General features: G+C 45.6%; 1 protein-coding gene across 3 annotated transcripts in view; it reads left to right on the top strand.

Annotated features, from left to right (window-relative positions):
• The window catches only part of MYNN (myoneurin), a 98,751-nt gene extending 76,574 nt beyond the window's left edge, over positions 1–22,177 (top strand). For 2 of the 3 annotated variants that reach the window (XM_086944315.1, XM_086944314.1), the window contains 2 exons: positions 884–970; positions 21,665–22,172. In XM_086944315.1, coding sequence (XP_086800441.1) covers positions 884–970; positions 21,665–21,927 — 350 coding nt within the window. In that variant the 3' untranslated portion in view covers positions 21,928–22,172. Of the gene's footprint in view, positions 1–883; positions 971–21,664 lie in introns of all 3 variants that reach the window. The other variant, XM_086944313.1, reaches the window with a different exon arrangement.
• The last annotated feature ends 1,793 nt before the right edge of the window (positions 22,178–23,970 follow it).

Raw genomic sequence — 23,970 nt, 5'->3', positions numbered from 1 at the left:
TGAAAGGAGTCCATTGGACTAGACAGTTAAGAAAATGCTTGCATTTCTGCCTGTAACCTTTGATGAGTTCCATGGCCTGGGCTGGGAGATTTGTATTTTTCAATGCTACCAAGTGAGTTTTCAGTATTGTTCATGATAATTGCTAATTTAACAACAAGTTGTAGTCAGTGATTGAGTAAACCTTTAGCTTGTCTGGTGGTGATGGAACGTGTGGATGGTGGTATCCGCTGTGGGTTTATTCCAGTAGTAGTAATGGAGTATACACAACAAAAGTGCCAGATAAAGTAATCTTCGTTGTCGCCGGTTGGCCCAATCACAATACCGTCCTCAACCTATGCAAATTTGGTGCCAGAGGTATTGGAGTCTGAAAGCCATGCTCATAGTATTTTTTTATTCTTTAAAACAGCAACCTAGTTTTTATGGGTTAGTACAACGCATTGCTTGCTTCCAGTGTCTGCAGCAACCACATAACATTGTGTACAATGTGATAATATATGCACCACAATCAGAGAATCGCTTGACATATGTAGCCTCCTGTTGAACACAGTAAATAGTCCTATATTTGCAGTCACAGCACACTATGAGCAAGTGATCTTTTTACTCCGCTTTAAAGCCTGCACCATTTTAAATCCCCTTAAAACATGTTCAAAACTGAGGACCTTTGTATTTCCCAGTTAAAAAAACTTGAGTGTGTTCTGGTGTTGAATTTATTTCTGGTGCTTCTCAAAGATAACTTTAATGAGTAGCTCTCCAGTACAGACACTGAAAACTCTTTCAAATGCTTTTTGGTGACCAGCTCAAATTATATATGATGCCTTATAGATATGACTTTAATGATGAGCTCTTCAATGTTGACACTGACAACTCTTTCAAATACTTTTAGGTGAAAGACCATTCGTCTGTGACTTATGTGGAAACTCCTACACAGATGTAAAGAGTTTAAAGAAGCACAAAGCAAAGATTCACAATGGTCAGTATCGGAATTGAAGCAAATACGTCAAAGATTTATGTACAGCATATGATTTGGTTACAAATTTAATTGGTCTGTTTTTTTTATTCCATGTCTTTTACACAGTGTTCATTCAGTAAGTTCAGTTCAGTAAATCTTTATTAGGCCATTCAAGACCATAAAAGCACATTCAGTAAAAACATGTAAACCTAAAATCGAGTAAAATACATAAATATTTAAAAACGAACCAATAGTGCATGTGCATTTCCAAGTTAATACGGATAGAGGCCGGCTAAAACCTTCATTAAGAGGGGTAAGTAAATACATGACTTTAGGGCTAAATCAAGAAAACGAAGGATCAGAAGTATAAATCTAAAAATTGGGCACGTAAAGTGCGAGTGTGGATGTACAGGCATAGGAGAAATATCGTCAGAAACAGCATATAAAGCTTACCATGATAAATAATATGTGATTGATACATTTAGACAAAATGTCAAAATAGGAGCTCTCTGTTCCTTGGAAAGCTTCTTCCTGTGTCTTAGGGCTCCTGAGAAAAATCTTGCAACTCCGAAGCAGACCGGGGGGCAGACCGCATTTGTAAATAGATCAGGTCAGACCTCACTTGTACAAAATTACAGTCCCTTACCAACTGTAAGATAGATTGTTTCCGTAAAATACTGTAAAAATCACAGAAACATATGACATGTAAGTTGTCCTGCTCTGAAAAATGATCACAGGGCTTCAAAGCACTTGGCTTTTTAAAATCCTCTGGGAACAGCTAAAAAACAGTGAATAAAATTAAATCTGAATCTGGTCAGCAGGGAACGATGGTGGGCGTTATTAATAAGTTACAAATATGGCTGCCTGAGTGGACTTGCGCTCAGTATGATGTATTGTCTCACTGTGGACTTGGCGTGTTCCATACCTTCCAGTGAAAGAATCGGATGCACTCCGGTTTCATCCAAGTGTATTTTCATTTACTCTTTGAACTTGCGTGCGTTGCTGGAGTAAGTGCCTTGCCCAATTGACACTACAGGTTTAAAAACACATTTAAGATGTGGGGCGACAAGTAGCTCCACTCCCAGCCGCACTGCTGCGATGCGCTACATTTTTTGCGTCTGTTTATTAAAGTTCTCTTCAAGTAATCCATGTTTTTCCATTTTTTAAGTTTCAAACTTTTGCTTTCAAACGTTTACTCAGATCCACACGCAGATACGCTAGTGCCATTTCCCAAGCTTCTTATGTTACTGTAGTGCCCAACCGGGCCTCATACTAAAACACGACTAGTGCATTGTTCGTTCCAGGCAGCATTTATTAAAAACCCAATGCATTTCAGGCCAAAGCCCTTCTTCAGGAATAACTGTGGTAACGAAAAAATATTTACCATAAGCATGTCATATGTTTAAATATAAACAGTACATCAAATGTATCTGTTGCTTGTAAACTGTTGACCATGCATTGTTAACCTAGTCCTATGTCAAAATCAGTTGCATCCATGTTCGACCTTTATATTAAATAACTCAAAACACTACTCCCCTCCTTTTTGGAATGGCAATGATTACATCACCATTCACTCTGTGACTTCTGGCATCATTTCGAAACTCCCCTCCTCTCTCACATAACTCCCTTTTGCAACCTTCCCTCCTCGCCGTTTACTTCTCTCTCCTATTTGCGAATGCTCTTAACTACCCTCTGTTTTCTCTGACTAACAATCATCATTCCCGCTCACATCAGTCAGTTTCAACCTCGTTTCTTAATTATACTTCATCTGTCGTCACTTTCTTATCTTGCTCAACTCGCTCATTATTTTTAACTTTGACAGACTTTAGCCTTATATTATACTGTTTTTAAAACCCCCCATCGGAGATGATTCATACCTGCCATGGTGCTTAAAAACCGGGGCCTCTCCCTCTGTCTCACATCTTCAAAAAGTCATTCGCCACACCCTTACTTCCGTCCGTTTTAATCCCATTCACATCCTGTTCCTCCCCTTAATTGAGTTACGTAATTCACCACTGCTTTCTACCTCGCCTCACATTAAACTACTACATGTCCCATGATGCAATAAATACATCCCGATCAGTTTGAGAGATTATCATTACGTGTAGTGCATTTGACCCAAATTCAAAAACATAATTAACAGTGAAAGCAATATTTGATACAGGGTATACCAATTTACAATAGATAATTGATTTCATGTCCATTTTCTTATTCACCAACACCGACTGGCTTAACGAACACAGTTATTTCGTCTTGAGTGTGGATAATTCCATTCCTTTTACTGTTATTACTTGTATCCATTTTCTTTCTTTGGGTGCAATCCTTGTGTAGGGCAACATGAGATACTGATCAGTGAAAGAATCGGATGCACTCCGGTTTCATCCAAGTGTATTTTCATTTACTCTTTGAAATTGCGTGCGTTGCTGGAGTAAGTGCCTTGCCCAATTGACACTACAGGTTTAAACACACATTTAAGATGTGGGGCGACAAGTAGCCCCACTCCCAGCCGCACTGCTGCGATGCGCTACATTTTTTGCGTCTGTTCATTAAAGTTCTCTTCAAGTAATCCATGTTTTTCCATTTTTTAAGTTTCACACCCTTAATATGCCTTTGGGTGTGAACCCAGCTGCACGACTGGTCCCCACAGCCACAGTCCTTGTTTTCACAATTGAGGTGCTGGATTCAGGTGGTATAAGATGACTAAGTTTCACTTCTATCCCAGCAAGCTGCCTCACAATTGGGGCCAGCAACACTTTCAACAACGATTCAAACCTGGGAATTAATTTGTACATAACCTGGTCCAGATAAGTATTTCCTCTCGTTGCTAGAAGGGACCCCTTCTTGGGTGGCTGGACTACCCTTTTCTCACACCCTCTCTTCTTTTTTTAGTGGAGGTTCGGAGAGAATAGTGGCGTCATCTTGGGATGCCTCCGCAACATTATCAAGAGCAGCCTCAACAATTAGATTTATGTTTTACGTAAAACCAACTGGTTCGTCTGTTGCCACAGGATCAACAGAGGGGTATGGATCCTGTGTATAGTTTACCGCCTCCAGGGAAAGTCTCCTCTCAGTCAGGGCTATTTCTTTAGAGATTACGTTAGCTGCCTTGACCAAGAAAGAAGAAAGAGCCTATGGTAGTTACTGTGTCCCCCCAGTTGAGGTGATGTTTGTCTTTCTTTTGCCCATGTTCACACTCAATTAGGATATGAGTGTTGGTGTTTATATTAGTGGTGGAACTACGCCCCACAATGGGCCGTGTTGCCTGTAACAGCTAGGTCTGCCCGCCCTAATGTCTTATACAGTATTATGTTGCTTTAGGCAGAACAGACAGTACATATTCGCTCAAAAGAAGGGGACAACAACTTTTTCCAGAAACCAAGACAATACAAAACAACACATGGCACAAACAGAGGAAACAGAAAAAAAATGAATAACAGTACCTTAATCTGACTTGGTGCGACTGGGGGAAAAAGGCGAGAGCCGTGGCCCAGCTCAGCCTTGTCTGGCTCTAGATGGGCGCAGATGGACCCAGTCCGTCCTGTGCAGCCGGAGCTCCAGCCAAGAAAAATAGTCACCTCTGGGCGTGAGACAGGCAACATGGACAGCGGCCTGCAGCGGATGTGTCTGGGGCCTGTGGTCCTCCTGCCCTCTTCTCACCTTGCAACAGGTGTCCCGTGCAGCGGGAGCCTCAGCCAACAAAAATAGGAATCTCTGGACACGAGACGGGCAACAATGCCAGCAGCCTGCCCCAGGTGTGTCTGGGACCTGTGGTCCTCCTGCCCCCTCCTCACAGTGTTATTTACAAGAAAGATATGATGCCCCAGGTATAAAAAGGTATTTAGCAGTCACAAACGCTGCCATTCGCAAAATACCTTTTGCATTGTATCTAGCTGTTTTAGGACTTGTTTTGACCATGTCGCTAAAGCAGTTAGTGAGTGACAGCACTTATAAAGTACCCACCACCACAGATGGGTCTCGTGGCACTGATCCTACAAGTTCCAACCTAAAAAGGTCTTTTACAATCCATTGCAAATCACAAATAGGAAGGGTTTGAGAGAGGAGGCCTCCTGCTTGGTATACGCAATCAGCGGTTTCTGACTGCATAAGTTACTGACTGACCAATGAGTTGGGGTGGTAACTGATTGCCAAAAAAAGGGAATCACTCCCCATAGGAAAGATTCCCCTTTGATAATACTGTCAGCAGCCTTTGGGGAAGCACCATGGACCTCCACCTGTTTTCCTAAGTGTGTTCCCGCCAGGATTTATTTTTTTAAATACAAACTGCTTCCCCATTTTTAGAGTTTCCTGTGCCTTGCAGGCCTCCATTTATGTGTTATCAGCCAGCCGCATGAGGTCACAAATGACAACCTACATAATTAGAATTCATAAGGTGAACCATTATGCAACCCACCGCAAATGCAAAGTTTGTGCTATGACCTGTTAGTACATAGGTTGCATTGCAAATTACATTCCCATTTCCAATCCAGTTAGTGTGCATACTGCATATCCCTAGTATGTGGCACAAACTAGTAAATCAGATCAGGACACAGGTCCCTTCTGTTTTACCCTAAGCATTTTACGCTTTTCGCAGCCTGTCTGCCAAGTTGCTAGGAATCCCCTAGAGGGTGCTGCAATAACCCAAACAGGTATTAATCACAGACCCAACTATTAAGGATCGGTTCTTGTATAAGTACACAGGTAGTTAGGGTTTCATTTGCATGATTTTGTAAAAATAACTTTTTTACAGCTTTAATTTGTGGTTTGAGAGTGACTTCTGAATAAAACACAAATACTAGATTTTTAACCTTTCCTGGGGGGACCAGGGTGCTTATTATTATTATTTTTTTAAACATTTGGTTTTCTAGTTGAAGACAAAGAATTCATTTTTGGAACCAAAGATAATGAATTCAGAATTACATTAACTAGATAATTAAAATGTATTAACGCTGGTACCTTCTAAAGCAGGCATGATCGATTCTATGATGGGCTGCAGGGTTGGGGAGAATGACAATTGTCCCAAAGATAGAGGGCCTGTAATATGAAGGTCCTGCAGTCTTGTTAGGTCTCACCTAGACAGCGCATGCACTGTCTCTTTGAGACATGTATCTAGAATATGGGCTTTAAGCCCAGCCCTTTTTAGGTCTCGCCTGTCGATGCGCATGCGCATCGAGCAAGCGAGAGTATTGGGACTTATCCACTCTTTATCCACACTGCAAGGAATCGTGGCGATTCCTTGCAGTGCCCGTGACTTTTAAGCTCAATGCGCATGCGCATTGAGCTTAAAAGCGCGTGCACGTCCGTCTTTGTTTACCCGCTCCGCCCCCTCCCCTTCCCGCCGTCTCGCATTTCCCCTGTCGCATTTCTCCTCCCCCCTCCCCTCTCTTCCCTCCGTCTTGTTTATTGTACCCGCTCCGCCCCCTCCCCTTCCCGCCGTGTCGCATTTCTCCTCCCCCCTCCCCTCTCTTCCCTCCGTCTTGTTTAAGTTTACAAGTTTCAAGGTAAGCTCTTTATTACATAAGCCACGCGTTTTGGAAATATTTATTTTGGCACCCACGTTCCCTTCTTTCCACAAGTATTGGAAAGTCCCTCGAACTAGAAACTACAGTAAACGGAAAAACTTTTTTAAAAGATCAGATGTGGCCGTAACCCTGTGCAAACACAACAGTAGCAGAGCTCAAAGAAGGGTGCACGAAGCTTGCGTTTGTTGCCGGAAACAAAGAACAGGCACCCGAGTCCAAAAATGGGCGACACACTTGAATAAATCATCTGAGGGCCATGAACCATTGTACTTAAAGCGGGGGCAGGCAGTCCCACAATCGACTAAACGGAGCAAGGCGAGCACAGAAAACTGCGCACATAGTTTGTGTCACAAAAATTCGGAAGATCGTAATACACATAAAAACATGAGGTTCCACAAAACGCGGACCAGCCATATTAGCAAAGAGGAATAGCGCGACCCGCAGTCTTATTTACTGCTTGGCACAACCGCATCCCCCCGCCCCCGGAAGTTAAAGGATACAACCCACCCACCAGCGAGTTGCTCCCTGCTCTACTTAGTGGCTCCAGGGAACATGTGACCGGCTTCGTACAGAACCGCTCCTGTCGTCACGGGCTCGCGGCACTCTCATCGCGCCCCTCTGGCCGTCCTTCCCAGTGTGCTACACAGGCGGCACTACAGTTCCACCCCACACCAGTTTTCAAACCGTCTCCTACCTGCTCCCTGTCACCTGCAGCCATTTTGAGAGTCCCCGGGGAGGTGGAAGAGTAATCAAGCACCTATTTTGTTATTGATAGTACAAAGTGTGCAGAGGTGCTCTGCTGACTGTTACACCGCTGTGCGGCTCATGGCTGCCGGCGCAGCCTTACTACCCATTAGCCGCCTGGCGCAGTCATTCTTGCACTCATGGGCCACGTAATTGTCCGTCTCGGCTACAAATTGCCTCTCCCCTCAGGCCCATTCGCATAAATCTTGCAAGCTCGTCCAAACCTGCTCCAGAGTGCGAGAGCGCGCTGCACGCGCGCCGAGAGCCAATAATGGGTACATCTCCACTAAATGCTTCCTTCAATTAAGGCAGGGAAAAAAATAATAATCTCCCGGTTTTATGTCACAAAACATTAGCAAATGCTTAATCATTTGGGGGGAGCGGAATGGGGAGTCTTTTGGCAGGGATGCCGTGGTACACCATGACGCCAGAATGCAGGCTCGTGAAATTCATAGAGGGTTAGTGCACGTTTTGGTGATTCTCCTCCCCCCAGTGTATCTTTTTTTTAAAACTTGTTTAACTTGTTTAATCACATTGACCTTTAACATTTCTCCCCGTTTGGTGCCCTCCCTCTTAACACCAAAATCTACACTCCTCCCACCCCCACTTCCGTGTTAAGTAGAGTGCCCTTCGTCATCGGCCGCCCGGGGTCAGCCTCTCCCAGATCCCCTCTATAGCCGCAGAGGCCACGGTGATCAGCCCACCTCTCCTCCTCCCCTGCAGCAGCTGATCTACCACTGCAGTTCGCAACGCTCTGCAGGTAAAGCCCTTTAATGCCTTTGTGCATCTAGAGGTGACTCATTGGTTATGCAGCATTTTCCATTGTTGAGAAAACCAACCTGAATGCTGTCCTTTTGACCACCAAAAACCCACCCAATCACAACGATTAAGCTGTTAAAAACGTTGTTTGCGCTTTGAAGGTGCTCTACAGCATGTTCAAGAACTATGAATTCCTAAAGATTATTAACACCAGAAGGATCACTTCTGACATTTGATTGGTTTTTGCACTTCACTTTACTCATTCAGTACAGCTGTTGGATAGATTTTTAGGTCTTGCCTATCCCACTCACCCTCACTCACCCTCACCCTCACTCACCCTCACTCACCCTCACTCACCCTCACCCTCCCTCACCCTCCCTCACCCTCACCCTCACTCACCCTCACTCACCCTCACCCTCACTCACCCTCACTCACCCTCACCCTCACTCACCCTCACCCTCACTCACCCTCACCCTCACTCACCCTCACTCACCCTCACCCTCACTCACTCACCCTCAACCCCTCACCCTCACTCACCCTCACTCACCCTCACTCACTCACCCTCAACCCCTCACCCTCACTCACCCTCACTCACCCTCAACCCCTCACCCTCACTCACCCTCACTCACTCACCCTCAACCCCTCACCCTCACTCACCCTCACTCACTCACCCTCAACCCCTCACCCTCACTCACCCTCAACCCCTCACCCTCACTCACCCTCACTCACCCTCAACCCCTCACCCTCACTCACCCTCAACCCCTCACCCTCACTCACCCTCAACCCCTCACCCTCACTCACCCTCACCCTCACTCACCCTCACTCACCCTCACTCACCCTCACTCACTCACCCTCAACCCCTCACCCTCACTCACCCTCAACCCCTCACCCTCACTCACCCTCAATCCCTCACCCTCACTCACCCTCAACCCCTCACCCTCACTCACCCTCAATCCCTCACCCTCACTCACCCTCACTCACCCTCAACACCTCACCCTCACTCACCCTCACCCTCACTCACCCTCACCCACCCTCACTCACCCTCAACCCCTCACTCACCCTCACTCACCCTCACTCTCCCTCAACCCCTCACCCTCACTCACCCTCAACCCCTCACCCTCACTCACCCTCAACCCCTCACCCTCACTCACCCTCACTCACCCTCAACCCCTCACCCTCACTCACCCTCAACCCCTCACCCTCACTCACCCTCAACCCCTCACCCTCACTCACCCTCAACCCCTCACCCTCACTCACCCTCAACCCCTCACCCTCACACAGTGCAATAGGTCTCAGACCATTTCAGTTACAGCTTTAAGAAATGTTTATGGCTTTTTTTATTTGTAATTCTTTAGCATTGGCTACAGGAAACAAAAATGCTAAACATTTACAAAAAAAACCCATAAACAATTCTAAAAGCACTAACTCTAATGGCGCGAGACCTATTGCATTTCCAATGCTTGTTTTAATTGGCTCCTTTCACTGTCCTTTCCAAATGCCTACTTTTCAATTGTTAATATACTTAGTAGTCCGTCTTTTTACCTTTTGAAACCTCCCACGAGGACTGCCACCATTGCATGTGCTCTCACTCTTCATGTTAATTTATAATACTTAGAGAGCACTCTTTACTTTTTGTTGGCCTGCCTCTGCTCGTGTGTGTTATCTTTACTTTGTGCAGGCTGAAAGGTTCCCAGCCAAATCAATTACCAGTGCTTTGCTTCTCTGTCACCGCACGTTCTGCACACGCTTTTCGAGATGATGTTTTTTGTTATTTAAGCTTTAACACGCTTTGTGCGATGCTCAGCTCGGAGCCGGATTTATTCAAGGTTCCAGGGAAGGTGCTTTGAATGTGGCTGTAGCGAGCCACCCATGCAATTGAAGGTGCTTGGTGCATAAAACTGACTACAGCCACCTGGACAGCCACCTAGCTTCACTTCCAGCAAACATGTCTCCTTCAGTCACACCACAGCTCTCCATTGGACGGACCACAGCTGCGTTCACTTTATCTACAATAAGACCACAACCCACAACCATCCTCATCCTACCCTGCGAAGAAACTGGAACAAAATCACCATCGACCAGATCTCCTCTGTGCTTCTTCAAAACCCCCCTGCCCACCCCTCAAACCCCGACCAAGCAGCCATTAACCTCACCCAATGGCTATCCAACAGCGCCGACATCCTAGCACCGCTGAAAAAACGTCAAACCAAACTAGGCAGCAAAAACGCCTCCTGGTTCAACGATGATCTTAAGAAATCGAAGAAACTGTGTCGCTCCCTCGAGAAGGCCTGGAAAAAAGACCCAAACACCAGCACCAGGGACGCCTTCAAAAACGCCACCCGCATACACCACCAACTAATCCGGTCTGCCAAGAAAGCCGCTTTCAAAGACCGACTAGATAACAACGCCCACAACAGCAAGGAATTATTCAACATCGTCAAAGAATTTACCAACCCTTCAGCCAACTCCAACGACATCACCCCCTCTCAAGCCCTCTGCGACTCCCTAGCCTCATTCTTCCACAACAAAATCGCAGACATCCACAACAGCTTCGACAACCGACCCGGAGACCAACCCACTCAACCTTCTGCAGGACCTTCACCCCCCCTTGAACATCCTTCATGACTGGAACCCAATCTCCACTGAGGACACCATCCGCCTGATGAACTCCATCCACTCAGGATCCCCCACAGACCCATGCCCTCACCACATCTTCAACAAAGCAGATTCCATCATAGCACCACACCTCCGAGACGTCATCAACTGCTCCCTCAACTCCGCCACCTTCCCGGAAAGCTGGAAACACGCCGAACTCAGCGCCCTTCTGAAAAAAACCCACAGCTGACCCCACCGAACTCAAAAACTACCGCCCCATCTCGCTCCTTCCATTCCCGGCCAAAGTCATCGAGAAAGCTGTCAACAACCAGCTCGCTGCCTTCCTCGAAACCAACAAATCCCTCGACTCCTCACAGTCCGGCTTCCGAGCCAAACACAGCACTGAGACCGCCCTCATCGCAGCAACAGACGACATTCGAACTCTACTGGACAATGGAGACACAGTCGCCCTCATCCTCCTCGACCTCTCCGCAGCCTTCGACACAGTCTGTCACAGCACCCTTCTACAGCGCCTCAGAAACATCGGAATCCAAGGAAAAGCACTGGAATGGATCACCTCGTTCCTCACAGGAAGAACCCAGAGAGTCCGCCTCCCACCATTCAAGTCTGAGGCCACTGAAGTCATCTGGGGTGTACCACAAGGATCTTCACTCAGCCCCACCCTCTTCAACGTATACATGAGCCCCCTCGCAGCCATCGTACGCCAACACAACCTCAACATCATCTCCTACGCTGATGACACTCAACTGATCCTCTCACTCACCAAAGACCCTAACACCGCCAAAACCAACCTACATGAAGGAATGAAAGAAGTAGCCGAGTGGATGAAGCACAGCCGTCTGAAACTGAATTCAGACAAAACAGAAGTCCTTATCTTAGGTACCTCCCCCTCCGCCTGGGATGACTCTTGGTGGCCAGAGGCCCTTGGAAAAGCACCCATCCCGACGGACCACGCACGGAACCTGGGCGTCATCCTGGACTCCTCACTCTCCATGAACAGACAAGTCAACGCCGTTTCATCATCCTGCTTCAACATTCTTCGCATGCTCAAAAAAACATTTCGCTGGATCCCCACCGAAACTAGAAAAACAGTCACCCACGCACTAGTCACGAGCCGCCTGGACTACGGAAACACCCTATACGCCGGTACCACCGCAAAACTCCAGAAAAAACTCCAACGCATCCAAAACGCTTCAGCCAGACTCATACTAGACATCCCGCGTAAAGACCACATCTCTGGTCATCTGAAAAACCTCCACTGGCTCCCCGTCAATAAGAGGATCACTTTCCGCCTCCTAACCCACGCACACAAAGCACTTTACGAACTGGGACCTGAATGCCTCAACGCACGACTCTCCTTCTACACCCCCTCTCGCCAGCTACGATCCTCCAACCAAGCCCTTGCTACTGTACCTCGCATCAACAAAACCACCATGGGAGGTAGATCCTTCTCCTACCTGGCAGCTAAAACCTGGAACTCACTTCCTACCCACCTTCGCCTCACTCAGAACCACCTAGCATTCAGAAAGCAACTTAAAACTTGGATATTTGACAAGTAATTCCCCACCCTTCTTCAAGCGCCTTGAGACCCTCTGGGTATGTAGCGCGCTATATAAATCTTTTGACTTTGACTTTTGACTTTGACTTTTGACTTTAGCTTTCAATGCATCACGTTATTGATGACACTGTGCAGTCATTTAGTGAGGGACGCTGTGCAGTGCTTTAGTGAGAGACACTTTTTAGATTTTATTTTTAAACCTTTTGGGGGTGCTCAGCCACCAACGCGTGTGCTGCACACACTTCGCACAATGTTATTTTTCTTTAATTAAACTTTTACATGCTTCACGCGATGTTACTTTTATTTATTTAAACATTGAGATGCTTAGCACGGCACTGGATTTTTTGTAAGTTCCAGGGCAGGTGGTTTGAACGTGGCTCTAGTGAGCCACTGTGCAATTGAACAGTGTTTGGTGCATAAAACTGACTTCAGCTACCCAGACTGTACTCTAGCTTTGAATACGTCACTGCTCTGATGCCATCAGGGAAGTAATGCCTCAAATTCAGAGGACTATCATTTTCCTTTCAACTGAACTCCTGGTCTGAAGACCCTACGTATAAAGTCAAAGTTCAAACCTTTACTAAACTGATCTGTCTCTTTTATTTTTCATTCGAATGTCACATAAGCCTAAACTTCCATTAAAGCCACAAACAAAATGTGAGGCATAGTCATGGCGAGCACTTGTAAAAGACTGGACTATTGGTTTAAAGCACTACATACAAAGAAGAAACAATACAATTTACAACATCAAAAGCTCTAACTTTCACAAATGCAAGACCGGTTGCATTGCAAATGCTTGTTTTTATTGAACTTTGGTTGGTACATTTTCAGTGCATTGGACGAAGTATGATTTCTAGTTGGTTCATAGGGAGGGGGGTCAACCTTTGCAGATGACCTGGGTTCCTCTTCCATATTACCTTATATTTACTTCATTAGACTGTCTTGTCCTGTACTCCACTATATCACAATGGAGTACTCTTTAGGCAGGTTACAAGTCCTCTTGCTTTTTCTTGTGAAGACTATCTGGAGTTTTAGTTACTGGAGCATGTGAAAAACTAGGGAGCCTCATGTAGAGTTTTTCTACTTTGGGCAAAAACCATTGCAATTATATATCCTGCCATATTTACTTCTGGTAGCCTCAATATTACTTAGATTGCTGAGTAAATATACTCTTGATTTCATTCCATGAAAATATGCAGCACAATACAAAAATGTTTGGGATGATTCAAGGGACCCTCCCCTCCCAGGGGAGGGTCTGAACAGGGGGAGGTTACTCCTTTGTCCAATTTTGCGCCAGAGTAGGAGCCTCCGGCTCCCAGACCTGGTTTGAACTGGACTATGCATAAGGACACCAAATGTGCCCCTCATGTGACTGAGTGGCGCTGGCAAGCACACCCACCCTGCCCCAATACACTAAATACTGTCTCGGAGATGGTCACACCTCCCTGTGACAAGATGCCTATTGTTCTGAATTCCCCTGTTTGAGCTTGGCTCAGCAGCAGGAGGGCAGAATCGTGTCTCTGTTCGGCAGCAACCATTTTGTGCTGTCCGGGTCTAGAAGGCTGTTACCAGGAACACTGAGAGCCTGATGGAGGGCTCTTCCAGTACTTGGAATCATACCTGCACACCGTTTACGGTGTGGGGGTATGATTCCAACATGTTTGATACCAAACATGTTCGGATTAGTTGCAGCCAGTTTCGAGATGATCATCACGTACTTATGCGATGCCCTTCTATATAGTATATGGTTGCTTCACTTACAACCCGGGAGAATCGACTCCGTAGGCTGTAGGGGTGTCCTGCTCATGCAGGGGCACCCTCCCACTTAGAACCAAGCACCCTGTCTTTTGGATTGCAAAGGCCTGCTATAGGGGTGACTTATAGGTTTTAAGTGCAGTGACCCTAGATGTAGGAAACTTATATCTTTAGTAAGTGGTGCTAGCACCAGCTTACACAGGCTGAGATGGCAGACCTGTAGTTCCATTTTCAATGGTCTCCCATGGTTGGCATAATGCATGCTTCAGCCCATGGGGGACATCGTGGGTACCTACGCCCTGGGTACCTTAGTACCATATACAAGGGACTGACAACTGTACCACAGTATCCAATCTGGGATGTACCTAAGTCCTGAACATAACAATTTAAGGGAGAAAGCAGATAGACTGGGGTCCTGATTAGCAGTATCCCAGTCAGACTTGTCACCAGGCAAAAAGTGAGGGTAACCATAAAAGCAGATCCTACGTTTCTACAGACTCAATCTACGATGGAAGTGATCTACACTAGACCTGTCAACCGTTCCAAAGGATTTGTCTCGTAGAGCTTGGTCAACCTCCTCAGTTCCTTTCATTCCACGACTTCAGAAGCAGATCTGGAGCTCTACTCCTCTTGTCTTTGATGAGAATTTTTCAATATATCTAATCTTTTACTGGCGTGCAGAGAAATATGCCCCCCAACCAACTACTGCATTTAAACCTTAGAGGGACTGTTGCAAACAAATGTCTGTGACAGAGCCTGTGGTCATAGTACTCCTCCCGGGCTTACGACGACTGCCCAGATGAACCCACAGGCCATACATGGTACTGCGAGATTCCTCATGTTGACTGATAGAAATCAAAACATGGTCAGGTCCTTGTTGAAATCTTCATGTTAGTCCAAAAAGAAGCACAAGAAATTGAAGTAGGCAGTGTGCCTCTCAGTCTTGCAACTGAACTGCTGAAGAGCTGGTTCCTAGTTTGGTCCTGATGCAATGGCTGCACTATTTTGCACACTTCCATCTCACTCTGGCATGCCTGTTGGCCCTAAGGATTAACAGGCACCTCCAGTCGAGGTCCTGCTGACTCATGCACCATCTGTGCTTCTTGAACCTGTTCTGCATCAATCCTAATACCTTTCCTAAGACTTCTCCTGACTGAATCTAAATGCATGGAAACGCTTGGCTAGCACATGTTTTCATAGGCTAGCCTTGCTTTGTGCTCAGTCAATGCTAGCTGCCCTCTGGAGCGCTACAGTCATGTTTTTTGCGATATAGTTGGTCAAATTCTGTCAGCAGTTCCAGAGGACCTATTGGCGTCTTTAGCCCAAACCATATCGGACAGCCGGGATGCTGCAAAACATTTATAAGCTCTGGCTTTGACACGGCTGACTGGTTGGGCTGGGCTTGAGTGTGGTACTTCAGCGCCACACCTGGATGACAGCCGCTGGCTTGTTTGAAGACATCCAGGCAATTTTAATGGACATGCCTTTTGATGGCTCTCAGCTCTGGTGAGAAAGTGAACTCTGCCCTGGAATGGTTTAAGGAGAGTCGTGCCACAGCTTGTTCCTTGGAGTTGTCTGCCCCTACATGGCACTTCCTATTGCAGTTTTGCCCCTTTTGTGTTCACACTAGGAATTTCCCCTACCCCCAGTGACAGATCCCCCCACTGGCACAAAAACTGGGTAAGCCATTTTGTGGCTGAGGCCACAGCACCGAAAGACAACATTCAGGGCATCAGTGGCAACGTGAAGCTCAGTCCCCTGCCCCTCCGGCCACCACCAGTGCAAAACCACTTTAGTGTGTCCTTTTCTACACCACCCCCGTAGGAGCCATGATTAGAGATTTCCTCCAAAGGTGGCAAGACATCACTTCGAATGCATGGGTCCTCCAACTTATCAAGATCTGCCACCCCCTTCCATTTCTTTTTACCTCGCTGCACATTCCACCTCCATCAGCGCAGATGAGGGAAGAACATTTCTCTGCTTTGCAGCAGGAAGTGTGACCATTTTGTTGCCCTAAGTCTCTCAAGCATTTATGTTTATGCCCCTAGGAGAAGCTTTGCTTCACTTTTAAGTTCTCCAGGAGACTGTAGTTGTGCACACAGGGTCAAGATGGCAGGGCCCTCAGGTGGCTGGTCCTAAGGCTGAATTGGCTGCCTGATAAAAGTAAAAGAAAGACTGTGGACTGAAATTAATGCTTTATTGAAAATGTTGGTGATTGACAATGCATAGCTTCACAATGTAACGAATGCCATTGAATATTGGAACTATCCCATTGACTTCAACGGTGGGTTGTAATGTTTAATGCATTTTGATACTATCCCCATAGATTTGAGTGGTGTTACAATGTTGAGTCATAACGTGGCTGCTTTTACGGGTGACAGCCTTACAAAGCCATTAGGCCCGCCCTATTGATAATAATAATCCCTTATGCTGTGGTGTTGCATCTAGTGTAGGTGGGGGAGTATGGTTAAAAAGTTTTGGGTCCTCTAGGGGTGTAACGTGTTATATGGGTGTCACCAAAGGTATTTCCATCTAGCTGATAGTATATATTTGTACTTTATTGCATAGTATTTAGAAGTGTGTATGTGTAAAAAAGTGCCTTTCATTTTTACAAGAAAAAGGCACAGACTGGCTAATGAATTAGTGAGTAATGTTATTGCGTACCAGCGAGCTCGGGTGACTAGCCCTCACCACCCCACTTAATTAGGCCTTCAAATGCTCTATTTCACTACCCTGAGAGGGTCATGGGCTACAATGGGGTACTTGGTTCGCAGTAAAAACACAATTACAGACTTATTATGTGTGTGAGGACTCACATTCATTGCAGTTAATAACTCAGTTTCATACTTTGACTCACCAGTGCTGGGATCAATAGAATCCATTTCCGGGAAGCACTGATAATATTTGATGAATTTCGTTTTTACGCACATTACCTAGGCATTAATGCACAAATATCACAGGGATTTCAAGAGCTGGCAGTTTTATCTCAACATTTGGGAAAGGAAAGCCCTTGCAAATACATTCCACTTGAAGACTTTGGTGGTTCACATATTAAATGTGATTGGGTTGCATTTTTTAAAGGATGTGATGGCGAAGTTGAGTTTCACACATCATTTCCATTAGAACGTTTCCCACCAAGGATAGATTTCAACAAATAAACTTAGCTCTTCCCGTGGTGTGACTGGCAAAGCAATAAGAGACACTGCTGTCAGTGAATACTAAGAGGTCTTCCCTAGACCAAGGGAGACTGGATGGTGGCGTTGGACCTGCAGGATGCGTATTTTCACATTCCCATTCTGCTAGGCCACTAGCATTACCTGCGGTTCAAGGTAGGCCGCGAGCACTTTCAGTTTACTGTGCTCCTCTTCAGCTTCACCAAGGTGATGGCGGTGGTCGCAGCTCATCTGTGCAGGTTAGGGGTGTCCGTCCTCCCCTACCTTGATGACTGGCTGTTGAAGGTGTCCTCGCCCCAGGCAGTCATCTCCTCCACTTCAGACTACAGCGAATCTCCTGCATTTGCTGGTGTTCTCTATACTGAAGTCACACCTGTCTCCTTCTAAGACAGTCCCTTTCATTGGAGCTGTTCTGTACACCTTGCAGTTTCGGGTCTATCCTTCCGAGCAGCGAGTCCAGGATATTCAGGCTATGATACCGATAATTCAACCTCTGTCCTGGATTTCGGTGAGACTGACTCTGAGGTTGTTGGGCCTCATGGCCTCCTGCATCCTGTTAGTAAAGCATGCCAGGTGGCGCATGAGGGCTCTGCAGTGGGACTTGAGGTTTCAGTGGGCACAGCAGCAGGAACAGCTCACTGATGTGGTTTAGATCTCCGAAGGGACTGCAAAGGATCTGCACTGGTGGTTGACGAACTGTGATTGGGTCAACGGCGAACTCCACTCCTTTCCCCAACCAGAACTCAGTCTTGACGGATGCGTCTCTTCTGGGTTGGAGCAGCCATCTGGGAGAGGTAGAGATCAGGGGACTCGTGGCTCCACATACATTTGTTGGAGCTCCGAGCGATTCGGTTGGCATTGAAGGTATTTCTTTCCTCTGTCAACGGAAAGTTAGTGCAGTTGTTCACGGACAACACCACCGCCATGTGCAGGCTGGGGTGGGGTCATGGACCCTTTTTCGAGAGTCCCTACGTCTCTGGACATTCCTGGAACAGCAGGGCATAACTCTGGTGCTTCAACACCTGGCAGGTTCTCTGAACGCCAGAGTGGACAAACTCGGCCATTGATGCCTACCGGATCACAGATGGGGTCTCCAGTCAGAGGTGGCCACGTAAGGTCTCTTTCAGCAGTGGGGAAAACCTTGGTTAGATTTGTTCGCCTCCAAAGAGAACATGCAGTATCTGCAGTACTGCGCACCGGAGTTTCCAAGGCGGCTATCGCTCGGTGACGCTTTCCGTCACGAGTGGGGCTCAGGCCTGCTGAATGCCTTTCCGTCCATACCACTCCTGTCCAGGCTTCTGAAGAAGATCAAGAGCGACAGGGCCCAAGTCATTCTTGTGGCTTCGGACTGGGCTAGGAGAGGATGGTATCCAGGAGCTTTTGAAAATGAGCATCGATCCTCCGATCAGGCTTCCCCTTTGGGAGGATCTTTTGTCATAGCAGAAGTGGAGTGTCCTCCACCCGAACCTATCAACTCTGCGCCTCTATGCGTGGAGATTGAGTGGCAGCAGTTGAAGGCTTTTGGCCTTCCTTCCGAAGTATGCAACATTATTTTGGCAGCCAGGACGCCCTCCGCTACGACGGTATACACCTGCCTTTGGTGGATGATCTGCTCGGCATCTGTGGACTCTCACGAGCAGGGCTTCATCGTGGTGGAGACCAACTACCGCATCTATGCCTACACAGAATCTGAGCTGCAGATCGCCCTGGTGGCTCTCTTCTCTGAGATGCTCTATCGATTCCCTAACCTCGTTGTTGCTCAGGTGACAAGAGAGAGTGTCCAGCAGGCCATTGCCAACTCTCATTAACGTTCTAATAGCGCCACCGAGCTCCATACGAAGGTGGTGGGCTGAGAGGGGCTGTGTGGGATTGGGTTTGCAGATGTACATGACATATGCTTTTTGTATCAACACTTCAGATTTCAGTGGGATAGGAGGAGGGGAGGCCGTTGTGAGGAGCAGCCTTTCCCATTCATTCCCCTCTAATCCCTCATTACACAGTACTTTGCCGCCTGCAGTGCCTTGTGTGACGCCTCGGGCAGCCTTCGCCAGAACACAAGAGATTACATTGAGCCAACTTCAAATTTTTTGTGTGGGGGATGGGGGGTGGGGGCGGGTGTCGGAGTTGAAGGGAGCTGGTGAAGTGAAAAGGTGAATTGCTTGAAAACGCGAACGAAATACATTCGGCTCAACACAGACAAATGTCCTTCCAAGGCAAAGCGCGCAAGTTTCCAACCTTTTTAGGAGTGAGAATTAATTATTATGTGAGATGACGTCACACGTGTCTCACAAACATCGGAATCAATGACAGCACCAGAAGTGATATCAGCTGACACCAGCCCATTTTGCCTGCTGCCACCAGGCCCTGGTGCGGGGGTGGGGGGTGCCAGGAGCTGTTTACACAGGAGGGGGGCCTGGACTTACTCAAATCCAGAGCAAGAGAGGGGCATGCAATGAATTTCTTGTATATTGTAGAAGTAGTGCAACACTAAGTACCAATGCCTTCAACTTCAAGCATAGAAAGGCATTTTATGTTCGCTGTGTTTTCAATTTAAATAAATGTGGAAAAATACTAGCTGTAGAGTCGGCTTTTGCGTGTGGCAAAAATAAATGTGGATAAATACAGAAAAAATGCCCAAAAAATAAATACAGATAAATACAGACGGAAATGGCAAAAAAATAAATACCATAAAACCGGGAGCCCTAATTATACTGTACAGAAAAGTCTATTGACCCTCTTTCTGCTTCTCTTTCTACTGTTCTTTTGTTCATTCTGACCATTGCCCAGCAGGGCTCTGCTTTGGTAACTCTCAAGGGTTACCTTTCTGGTCTGTCTGCTTTTTGCGGCTGCCAGACCAGCCCTTTCTCTTTAAGTCTCCTATTGTACATAGATTTCTGAAAGGGCTGGCTCACTTTGTTCCACCCACTCCCTTTGCTATGCCACAGTGGGACCTTAATTTGGTCCTCACCTACCTGATGTGTGCTCCCTTTGAGCCTTTACACAACTGTCCCCTCAGGCTGTTGACCATCAGAACAGCCTTCTTAGTGGCGATTACATCTGCCCGGTGGGTGAGTGAGTTGCAGACGTTATCTTGCTCGCTTCCCTATCTGATGTCTTTTCCAGATAAAGTGGTGCTTCGCACCAGGGCTTCCTTTTTGCTGAAAGTTGTGACCCCATTCCATATGGCCCTATCCATCACATTGCCCACCTTCATTGCTCACCCAGATCCCTCTAAGAAAGAGAAGCGTCTCCACCGACTGGACCCAAAAAGAGCAGTTGTTCTACCTTGACCCCACTAAAGAGTTTCGGGTGAGCGACCAACTCTTTGTGGGGTACTTGGGAGCTAGGAAGGGAAGGGCAGTGCTGAAAAGGATCATCTCATGCTGGGTCGTTCTCTACATTAAATCTGCTATGCCCTGGCAAAGAAGCAGCCCCCTGAAGGATTAAGGGCCCATTCCACCAGGGGAAAGGCTGCGACTACGGCCTTGACTCGGGGTGTCCCAGTCCTAGACCTCTATCAGGAAGCTACGTGGGCATCATTGCACACTTTTGCAAAACATTACTGCCTGGGCAATCAATTCCGCAGAGACGGGCATTTTGCCCGTTCAGTCCTACAGGACTTCCTAGCTTGAGGTATTGGTCCACAATCTATCTTCTGGATGGTATGGCTTGGGTATCTAATTCAAAGGTAAGGAAACTGCAGCTAGAAGTCCCTAACAGATGAACAAGTTACTTACCTTCAGAATAATGTTGTAGAGCTAGGGTTACTCCCCTGTTCAGGGCTCTAGTTTTGCACACAACATCAGTTACTTTCTGGCTCTGCGCTTCTGTTGTGGCGCACATATAGGTACTGCATCGTCATAACCAACGCTAACGACGTCACGCAGAGCCACATGGAGCCACCCAACGGCACGCTTACTAAAAGTTTCCCTATCCAGACTGATGCCTGGCAAATTCAAAGGTAAGGAATCTGCATGTAGAAGTCTATCAGATTAGCACGGAATTAGCAGGGAACCAGAAAGCAACCTTTCATTCTTAAAATAGGAGTGCCATTGTGACACTTTGCTAAGCTCAAAGTTGCAATTGTGTGCATTTTGCAAGTCTTCACGCAAGTGGAGGGGGCTGGGACATTCTTTGACATGATATATGTTAAATATTAATTATGTGACCAAGGTAAATTGTGGAAAGAGCAGTTTGCTGTTCTTTCGATGAGTGTTTAATTGTCTTCCCTCAGCTGCAATGTTCTATTAGTGGCCGGGGTGGAGCATAGGAGACATAGAATTGCTAAATTAGTGAGGAAAACTAATATTTATTTTGAACCCTTCATTGTGGTTCACCCCTACTATAACCTGAACTACCAACTAAGGATGTTGGTAATGATGTATGCAATGTCACCAATTATGTCATTTTTTATGTCAACTCTGAGTTCATTTCTATAAGAAATATTTGGGTTGCCATTGCCTGGTGAATTTCAAGTTTAGGTTCTATGTGTATATTTGTGTAAATATTTCCTTTGTTTTTGTGTTTCTTACCCTCACTGGCATGTACAGTACTGCACAGCTCACTCTTTTCTCACATTTTGACTTTTTAGGGGCCGAGAAAAACACAGAGACCAACACAGTTGATACCTCTATCAATATTCAAGAACCTGTATCGAAAAGTCCTTTGCCAGGTCCAATAGACCTCAAACCATGTGATATATCTTGCCCGCTTTCTCTTCCACTAGGACCAGAGGATCATCAGATGCTGCTGCCTGTGACTGATAGCCAATCGCTTTCATCCGAAACACTGCTTAGGCCCACTGGGAGTGGATATACAGAACCACAGTTTATTTTTCTGCAGCAGCTATATTGACAAATAATGAAGACATTTTTACATGGCTGCAGGAGTTCAATCGTGGGGGGGTCGTCTCGTGTTTCATTGTCAAAGTAAACCTAACGGATTACAAAAACATGCTGTATTTTCTTACCAGCCAGGTGGCTTGTGCATCAAAGATGTGCAACACTGATTCTCACATTTGTAAATGTGTTTCTTCCATCACAAGTGGTGCAAGTGCCAACAGATAACTCAAGTAATTACATGATTAAATGGTGTACTTAAAAAATGATTTGTTGCATTATTGAAAGCATGAAGCTGTTTCATAGAGAAGTGAAGATGGCGTAGGTTTGGTTGCATTCTATTTCAGTCTTAAGTATTGCATGAAAGTAAACAAAAAAATCCATTCTGAAGCAAAGTGTATACGGTGCTCGGTGTAGTTCTTTTAACTTTCTCAGTTGTCTTTTGGAAATTGTATCATATGAAACAAATATTTGAGTCTAGAAGTTAATTACATAAGCTTTTAATGTGGTGCGCGCCATTCTAGACATTATTCACACTGCAGCACACTTTACACTGATTGAGTTTTAACCTATTGTTAAGTACTGAAATTTAACACATTACACAGATAATACAATTTGTGTTAAGAAAAGATGTTAATGTACAGGGTGTCAAAAAGTATATTTTTATAACATCTGCACAGCAGCTAGGCTATTTTCCTTTTTCAGATTTGCTGTACTGCAACTGGACAATTTTTGTGATCCTCCAATGAGTAAATACAACGTGATATCACACATTTATTCCACTGTTCCACATCATTGGATCACGAGAGTTGCAAGTAACATGGGTATGTATAGTGTAAATTAGTGAGAGCGGTTATATGTATTCTTTATTGTTTGATTGATTAAAATCATTACAATAATAAGCATACAAATAGTAAAATGTATAACAATTAGTGATTAAGATATTTACACACAATAAAAAAGAAGAAAAAAAAAGCGGAAAAATTAATTGGTTTCTAAAGCCAAACTGCATAATTTCCTCGGATTCCATGGGAATCCTGAATAAGGTCCTTAATCCAATAATGGAATCATATTTATTAGCAAATGATAAAAAATTAAGATATTTAATGATAAACGATTGCGTAAGATCTGATCAACATCTATAAGTATTAAGACTGTATTTCAAGGATATCACAGGATTAGTTCTAGGTGAGGGCCCCTTTGGTTAAATCACAGTTAAAAAACAACGATCAATTGTTTGTTTTTACATCGCACTAAAGGAAGGGGACGGGACCCTGATTATTGTTAAAAACCTACTAGTAATTCCACTGGCTTTGCTGCTCCATCTGTAAGAGGATAAACCCCTAGAAAAGATGACAAGAACTCTACATTTACAGGAGACACAAAACCTGTTAAAAAACACACACACAAAAACATCCAATGTACCAGAGGGTGCAATATAATGAGTTTAGAGCAATCTAGTACAGATTGATGAATATTGGCTCACTGGCTCTCCCACTGAGTAAACCCTTTTGCTGCTCGTGATACAAACTTTGTGAATCGATTATTAAGCATCGGATTCTCTAGGTTCATGGATGCAAGATTAGCTTTCAGACAGGTGCACACACTAAGTTTGTTCCTTTCGCCCCGTAGCAGAGTCCTTCGGTCGTTGAGTAGTGCAGGGCAGAGACATACTATATCCTCTATTGATTCCTTGCTGCTCCCGCACCCCTGCACATTTTATTTGTAATATATTTTGTCAAGGATGTGTAGATTCGCTGCTTTAATGTTCCAAGCTTTTAACAACTTTCCGTATCTAAAAACCTCGTTAGGTTTGTAAGGAGGAACCAGGGAATAGTGTTATACAAATAAATAAATTGGTGAAAGAAGCTATTCGGTGTGATAGAATGTTCAACTGTATCTCCTGCTTTACAGCAGAAATGATAAAATAATGACATTTTGAGGCCTGTAAACTGAAGCACCTATTTTCTGCTTGACGACAGGAGCTACTGGGCAGGATACATGGTGATTAAGAAAAGCCATTCACTAATCAAGTGATTTGTTGCTTCAGAAATGCATA

The sequence above is a fragment of the Lissotriton vulgaris genome, chromosome 11, assembly GCF_964263255.1.
Source record: "Lissotriton vulgaris chromosome 11, aLisVul1.2, whole genome shotgun sequence".
NCBI lineage: Eukaryota > Metazoa > Chordata > Amphibia > Caudata > Salamandridae > Lissotriton > Lissotriton vulgaris.
This window is presented reverse-complemented; position numbering and strand designations above follow the sequence as displayed.